The sequence below is a fragment of the Sinohyriopsis cumingii genome, chromosome 8 (genome assembly GCF_028554795.1).
Source record: "Sinohyriopsis cumingii isolate HCF-2022 chromosome 8, ASM2855479v2, whole genome shotgun sequence".
Classification (NCBI taxonomy): Eukaryota; Metazoa; Mollusca; class Bivalvia; order Unionida; family Unionidae; genus Sinohyriopsis; species Sinohyriopsis cumingii.
In genome coordinates, this window is record NC_142968.1 from 68510056 (window position 1) to 68518959 (window position 8904).

General features: G+C 35.5%; 1 protein-coding gene across 2 annotated transcripts in view; it reads right to left on the minus strand.

The window, feature by feature from the left end:
- The window catches only part of LOC149793759 (alkylglycerol monooxygenase-like), a 35523-nt gene extending 26922 nt beyond the window's left edge, over positions 1-8601 (minus strand). For both annotated transcript variants that reach the window (XM_089967743.1, XM_089967744.1), the window contains exons 1-3: positions 8405-8601; positions 5568-5695; positions 4228-4379 (exon numbers count right to left, since the gene is read on the minus strand). In XM_089967743.1, the coding sequence (XP_089823869.1) occupies positions 4228-4379; positions 5568-5695; positions 8405-8521 (397 nt within the window). In that variant the 5' untranslated portion in view covers positions 8522-8601. The remainder of the gene's footprint in view (positions 1-4227; positions 4380-5567; positions 5696-8404) is intronic.
- Between the last annotated feature and the right edge of the window lie 303 nt (positions 8602-8904).

The window sequence follows — 8904 nt, forward strand, 5'->3', positions numbered from 1 at the left end:
TAATTAATCAAGACTGTAATGGGTCTGTTCACCAGGCCACATTATGCTTACTTCTGTAAGATAATCAATCAAGATTGTAATGGGTCTAATCACCTGACCACATTATGCTTACTTCTGTAAGATAATCAATGAAGATTGTAATGGGTCTAATCACCAGGCCACATTATGCTTACTTCTGTAAGATAATCAATGAAGATTGTAATGAGTCTAATCACCAGGCCACATTATGATTACTTCTGTAAGATAATCAATCAAGATTGTAATGGGTCTAATCACCAGGCCACATTATGCTTACTTCTGTAAGATAATCAATCAATATTTATACAATATATTCAAATCTTGTTCAGGATAACATCTGTCAATCATGGCAATCATTGTCACTTGTTTTTTATGTTTTATCCATATAAAATGATGGAAAACTGAGAAAAATTGAAACTCCAGTATCTACCATAAATACTCGCTTACAAGATAAGACCAACTGCAAACTGCACAGACACCCAGATCTGCCCTTGCATAATACGCTAGCAGATCTGGGTCTGTGCAGTGTGTAAGGAGTAATCAGTAAAACAGACAAACTAGACCATGATCTGCTGGCACATTATGCTATGGCAGATCTTAATCTTTGTTGTTTGCAGTTTTGCTCTACTTATAAGTGAGTATATACGGTATACAATAATATTTAAAGTACAGACACTGGTTCATTTGTTTCTTAACTATTTGTCATATTTTATATACAAAACAATATACTCATGTGCTTCCCATTGTCACTGCATCTATTAAGACACCAATGTACATACAGCAGATAATAGATATTCTACTTTCATATTTACATGTACTTGAATACATCTGTCAAGAAACTATCATAATTACTGTATATACTCAGCCCTTATAAGTCAAGACCCAATTACACAGACCCAGATCTGCATTCACGTAATGCACCATCAGATCTTGGTCTATGCAATTTTCTTAGGAGTAATCAGCAGAACAAACACAGACCCCGATCTTAGAGCACATTATACAATGACATAAATGGGTCTATGTTGTTTGCAGTTGGACTGGACTCATACGTGCGTATATATGGTAGTTACATATGGTGAGATGTTGGTAAATTACATGTAAAGTTATTAATGACAGCATCACAACCGTTCCTATTCTAATACACTCTGCATTATTTGGTTTAAAATATCTGAAAATGCAATTATCTATGATACAATATCACTGGAGGAGTGATCATGTAAAACGTTTCTGATGGTAAATTTTTGGATTTTAATGCCATGAATAGAATCTGAACCAATCAAAAAGCACATTACAACTGCTGATGTCATAAAACAATATAAAGAAACAAAAACAGGTAAATAAATAAATGTGTAATTCAACTTTTTCACTATTCTAAAGTAAGCAAATGCCAAATGTAACACAGGTAACATTCTTCTTTCATCAATGACTGTATGTATAAAGTTTTACCAAATCTGTCTTATATGATCTGTCTCTCATCTATGTCTGCATGTATAAAGTTCTGCCAAATCTATCAGTTACTGTGTCTTTCATCTATGTCTGGTGTATAATGTTTTACCAAATCTGTCAGACACCATCTGTCTTTCATCTATGGCTTAATGTATAAATTTTTGCCAAATTTGTCAGTCATCATGTCTTTCGTCCATGGCTGCATGTATAAAGTTTTGCCAAATCTGTCACAGATATAATGTTTCTTCATTTATGACTGCAAGTATAGCATTTTACCACATAATATACAAAAATATCAGTGTAAAAGAAATTTGAGTGGGATCACAAGAGGTGTAGCTGAAATTTAAAAAAAAATATTACCTCTTGCACATAACTGCCATTATGAAGAAGCAGAAATATCAAATTAAGTCATGATGATACTTGACAGTTTATGACGAAAATGAGTAAAGTTCAGATAGATGAACAGATGGTTGGATGGACGAAAGAGTCCTTATAAACAATAAAGTTGTATAATGGGACAGGAGACAAAGTCTAACTGTTGTAAGCAAACTCAGTTTATCTGTCTCACAATTATTATATTGGTCTAAAAATGACCAGACCAACTAGGCAGGTTAATAAGCAGTCCCATATTCTAGACAGCTATAATTCTTCCTTCTCACTTTGAAATTCATGCTCAAATTTTACCAAGATACACCCTCACTTTGAGCACCGCTCCGGTGGCCTAATGGTTAGAGTGTCTGCCTTGGAAGCGGGAGGTCGTGGGTTCGATGCCCGGTCGAGTCATACCAAAGACTTACAAAAATGGTACTAACAGCTGCCTCGCTTGGCGCTCAGCATTAAGAGGTTAGTGTTAGGACTGGTCGGCCTGGTGTCAGGATAATGTGACTGGGTGGGACATCATGCTACATGTCTGCAGCATGATGCCCTAGTGCTAGACATCACTATAAACTGCAACACTGCAGACATCGTAGCGATATGACTGAAAAATTGTTAAAGCTACATTAAAAATCCAAATTACACACACACACACACACAATCACTTTGACATTCAAGCTCAAATATCACCCAGATACACTCTCACTTTGACATTCATGTTGAAATATCACCCAGATACACCCTCACTTTGACATTTATGCTGAAATATCATCCAGATACACTCTCACTTTGACATTCATGTTGAAGTATCACCCACATACACCCTCACTTTGACATTCATGTTGAAATATCACCTAGATACACTCTCACTTTGACATTCATGTTCAAATATCACCCACATACACTCTCACTTTGACATTTATACTCAAATATCACCCACATACACTCTCACTTTGACATTCATGTTCAAATATCACCCAGATACACTTTCACTTTGACATTCATGTTCAAATATCACCCAGATACACTCTCACTTTGACATTCATGTTCAAATATCACCCAGATACACCCTACAAAGAAGTGAAAAACCATTCGCAATCAAGGCAAGATGTCAAAACACCATTCTTAATCAGGCCACCAGCTATTTAAAGTCAGTGTCATCATGAACCCCCAAATCAGGAAAGTACAGTACTTTGTCCATCTGTCTCAGTTGGGAGACTACATATCAGAGAGGCTGGTTAATAAGTGGCCTCCTAAACCTAGACAACCATATCTGTCAGGTCTGCATGTCAAGCCTATGCTCACAGCATTGCTGTAAATTGTGTAACCATGACTTCTTTATCAAAAGGGAGTTCAGTAGGGGATACATTCCAAGTATGAACATAATCTATCAAATAGTTTAGGAACATAAGTAAATGAAAATCTGTAACCAAATCCCTAATGAAATTTTTATTACTGTCACCTTGACTTCATGGTGAAATTCATTCAGTAGGATCATAACCCCTTCATGGAGTTTAGGAAACACGTGTATAAAGCAAATTAAAAGCTTTAACCAAAACCTTAACATAATTCTTCTAATATTGTGATCATGTAAAGGTGTGTTCCTGAAGTATAAAAACGAGAAGCAAATGAACAGGTGGTCCACAAACTCAACTGTCCCACCCATATCTGTGTAAAAAAACTCTCCCCTTTTACGTTACTTAGAAAGACTTTAATGCTGATGCCATTACAAACATTGCTGCTGTGAAAAAAATATGTATATCTCACCATGCGTACATAGGCAAGATAAGTTGTTGTTGTTGTTGTGGGGTTTAACGCCATTTTTCAGCACACGATAGGCTATACATGGCGGCCAGTATTAATGGTGGAGGAAGAACCCGGGAAACCCCGGAAAGAACCACCGACCCACGAGAAGCTACTGGCAAGCTTTCTCACATATCCACATTGGCTGAATCTTAGACTCGAACCAGCGGCAAGATAAGAATTAGAACCAAACCTTGTTGCAAATCTTCTATGACTGTGACCTTGACCACAAGGTCAGTGGGAAAAGTGAATATGTCACAGGTAATAAAGTATGAACAGAATGTATTATAGGGTAATACACATAAATGAAAACCTTTAACTATATCCTTAATATAATTCTTGTATACCTGTGACATTGACCCTAATATTATGGAGTGAGGAAGTGTGCTGAAAAATGAAAATTCATTGCTCTATTTTCAAAAACCAAATTAGACCCATAATGGGGGAACAAACATGAGCAAATGAATAACTTTGATCATAAAAGTGCTGACACTACTGTCAATAGAAAATGACTACTATGTTCTACTCTTCCATTAACATGAGGGCTACAAATATGAAAAAGCAGGAAAAGACAAAATTGCTTACCATGCCCAGCTCTGTGTACCCAGTAGTAACCAAAGTCAACACCTATCATGCCCAGTAACCATGTCCAGGGGCTGTCCCATGGCAGCTGGATAATGTTAAACTTCGAATATGCCCACATGAAGGTTGCCAACTCCACAGAACGGAAGAGCAGTCTGAAGAATGTTGTAAGGTTACAGGTCATTGTTGACAACAAACTGAGGTGGAATTATGAACCAAAGAATCCAATTTCTTGATTGTCCAGGACCATTGTTGTACAACACTCCTCATTGGTCAATCATGTTTAGGTAATGAATTTGAACAAAATATAAACTAACACAAAATCACCAAGCCTTGGCTGTTACTGTCAGACAGTAAGCAGAAACAAATTTCACATTAAAAGAAAAACAATATGTTGTTACGAAAGGTTCCTGCATTGCATTAAGTATATTACTGAGTAAACTTGTATTTACACTGGTATCTAGACTGGCATTTACATTGGCATCTAGTCTGGTATTTACACTGGTATCTAGACTGGTATTTACACTGGTATCTAGAACCTAAACTGATATTTATACTGGTATCTTGATTGATATTTATACTGGTATATTGAATCAGGACTGGTATTTACATTGGTAATTAGACTGATATTTGCATTGATATCTAGACTGGTATTCACACTAATATCTAGAATGGAATTTAAATTGGTATGCAAACAGGTATTTAAACGGTATCTAGACTGGTATTTACAATGGTATCTAGACTGGTATTGGCACTGTTATATAGACTGGTATTTTGCTCAACTCCTTATACTCTTGATCAATGGTCTATTAAAATATAAAAATACAGACAAATTCAAAATAATCTGCCAATGATATATTTGTTTCTGTTAACTTTCCACACACAGATATACAGCTGTAGTGATAAAACATTTTTAAATCTCAGGAACCATAATTCCAAATTTCAAACATTTGGTAAGTGAATGGTGACAACCTATTTATATGCACTAGCATTGGATTCAGACAGTCATGATAATGCAGAAGACACAATGGCTCAGAAATTAAACTTTTACAATATACGTGTACCTGTTAAATAAAAATGTATTATTAACTTTTTCTGTTATTTTGAAGGCTATTGGAAAATTCAGTATAAACTCAGTGAAATTTAACACTTCTCTCTGAAAACTTCCTTAACTATATTTTATAACTTCTGGCACGAGGATCACATGTACAAGATTCAAAGAACTGTTGTGAATTAAAAAATATTTGATGTGAACATTTAGAGGATTAAGAGGTTTTGTCATTCAAAGTCATGCCAAAGGAAACAACTAAATTTACATACTGTGAAAGGGTCTACAAACTTACCCATGTAGAAGAGACAGGAGTCCATTTGCAACAGAGCTAAAACTGTCATTGAAACGAGGAAGTTCTCTCTTCTGTACAACAAGCACAATCAATTCTGTCATAGCAAGGACAAAAAAGTATGGGATGGCCTGCAGTAAAATTAGAGTGAATTTAAAAGAGATTAGTTAATTTTTATGAACAACAGGAATTGGTAAGACAGAACAAATTTATGTCTGGTCTCTGAAACATGCTATGTTATACTCAGGTCCCTGTAGTGCTGTAGCCTGTGACACAGTAAAATCTTTCTTGAAAGACCACTGCTGTGTGAGACCACCTGTCTTGAGAGACCATATTCTCAGTGTACAAATTTATTGATTATACAACATTGTGATCTGTTATGAGAGACCACTTGTATCCAGAGACCATAATCTTTTGGTACATGAGGAGTCTTTCAAGACAGGTGCTGCTGTATGTGTGTATGTGTTGTTGTATACCATCCCTGTAGCACTGTAGAACATGCTGTAATATACTCAGGTCCCTGTGTGTGTGTATATATATATATATATATATATATATATATATATATATATATATATATATATATACTCTCTCTGTAGAACTGTAGCCTGTGCAATGTACTGTGATGTACCCAGGTCCCTTTAAAACTGTAGCATGTAAAAAGTAATGTGGTGTACCAAGGTCCCTGTAGAACTGTAGCCTGTGATACATGCTATGATATACCCTCCATGAAATTCTGTTACCTGTGATATGTGCTGTGACATATCAAGGCCCTATACTGTTATCTGTGATATGTGCTGTGACATACCAAGACCCTGTTGCTGTTATGTGTCACATGTTGTGATATTCTTAGGTTCATGAAGTACTGTTGCCTGTGGTACATGCTGTGATATACCCCCCCCCCAAAAGTTATGTTCCTAAGCAGGTCCATTGAGCTGTTATAGTTAGGTCAGTGTAGTGCTGTAGCATGTGATATACCCTTACTGTACTGCTGTAGCATTGTGAAATATACTATGATTTACCCAGGTACCTGTAGTGATGTAGCATGTGAAACGTGATATACCCAGGTCCCTATAGGACACATGGTACTAATGATATGGAAAAATGGGAACCAGCCTGGAATTGGGTGAACATAAAATAGAACATATATGGGTTTGGCTTTCCAGGATTGGTTAAAAATGTATGTTATGTCTTAGGAAAAAGAATCTTTTGAGAGCTTATCCTAGTTGTAAGTTAAAAAAAATAGAGACATTGTTTTATTAATGGAATTTCAGTCCTTTAACAGTCTTGAGTTTGGAACACTCGTTAAAAAAATTAGCACCTGACTCTTTGGTGCGGAATTGAAAGCACATGTTTCAAACATATGCAGGTCCAGAAAATGCCTCATTATATAGTATTTCCTTTCCTAAACTGGCCAGTCTTCTGAGAAAGATAGATGCATATCTGATCTGATATCAGGGCCAAGCTATATTTAAATTTAGGAAGAAGTGATTTTTTTCCTCTGGATGTAAATGGGGAAAATGCAAGCAAAGAATGAAATACATTATATATACACGCATACATATATATACATGCATGTGATTTGAGTTCTAATATTTTAACTGTGTCCTCTCTGTCTCATTATGCAAATCTGTATTTAATGTCAGTTAAAAGCAATAGTTTATCTTCAAGTAAAAACTTATCTGTGTTGTATGCATAGTATAAGCACATTTTCTGGGTTTGTTTTCATATTCAGATGCAGTTAATACAAACTTTAAACTGCATGTTTTGATGGAGAGATATTATACATTGATGGATGGATGGAGGAAGGATGCAACAATGTAAATAAAACAAACTTTATTACAATCATCATAATGTCATTACACAATTTCATCAATCAATAATGAATGTTAGGTTTTAAATATTTAAAGGTTTATAACTCACAGAGATCATAAATGTGCTAGACACAGAGATCATAAATGTGCTAGACACAGAGATCATAAATGTGCTAGACCTGATGCATGCTACCAAAGAAGGACGTTTCTCACCTTTCAGTCTTTTCACTCTCTCAAGCCTTTGGTAAAGTCAAACTCATTCCTAATTGCTATTTGCATTATCATAATTTCCAGTTCTATGGTTTTGTGTAGTACTTGGCTTTAATTATATTCTGATTGGAAACATTCACTGTAAGACAGCTTTTATGAATTATGTGCCCTTCTTGGCCATTGTCGCATATATTTTGGCAACACTAATGCAAATAAGCAGTCAGCTGAAACTATACACTGGAATTCATTTTATCTGAAAGGAGTGACTATAATATATTGCAATTACAACTATGAAAACTTAATCAGCTTCCATTTAAACAAATAATTTAATAACATTCGAAAATATTAACAAACTAATCTGAAACAACCCTGACAAATCTACATCAGCACAGACAACAACAAAAAAAATCGAAACACATTAGTGTTCATCTATACAAACGAGTGGCAACTGATGTTACAATTTAGTAACCTCGACATTGCAACTATGTTTAGGGAGTCAATTCAAACATTTATTCTATTTTTGGACTTTTGAGAGGACAGCAGGAATTTGGCAATTACGTATACTAGAATACACCCCGATTCCTGAGTCACTGCCAATGCATTATGTCAGGAGACAGAAAACCTATATAAAAAAAATGAATATATTGAAAGCAAAAGGTTTTGGAACAAGTCAGACTTTCATCTTATTTTATACCATGAATGGTATTTAAAACCCTTTTTGCGTATCAATCATACGTTAAAATATGAGAAAGTTCCGTGTCAAAAATGATAACGATGAGCAAACAACTTAAGTTATCTTGCGGATCAACGTATTACCTCGTCGACATACTTTGGTACTGATTCTATCGTTGAAAAAGACGTTTCATTTGGTGTAACAGCATAGAAAAGCTGTCTAAATCCAAATAAAACACGATTTTCCAGTAAACTTGTCATTATCTGACTTGGTCTTCAATTTTAACGTCAAAATAGCTGAACACAGAACTTTGATCTGTTGAGATACTTTAACGATCATAACAGAAGCATCCCAACAATGGCCCCAAAAACATCCAGACCGCAGCAGCAGAATGCGGAGTACTTCTGGATCTAGAATATTAGTCATGTGTGACTGTGTGTGTGAATAGGATTTTTAACGTAGCTTTAACAATTTTTCAGTCTTATCGCTACGGTAGAGCGCAAACCATTAGAGCTTATCACACTAGAGCGCAAAAAATAGTTTTGTCTTACTAGAGCTAATCTTATTAGGGCGCATCCCATTGGAGCGCGAAGAATTACTATCACTAGAGCGCGAACAATGAAAAACACATTTGTTAACTGTA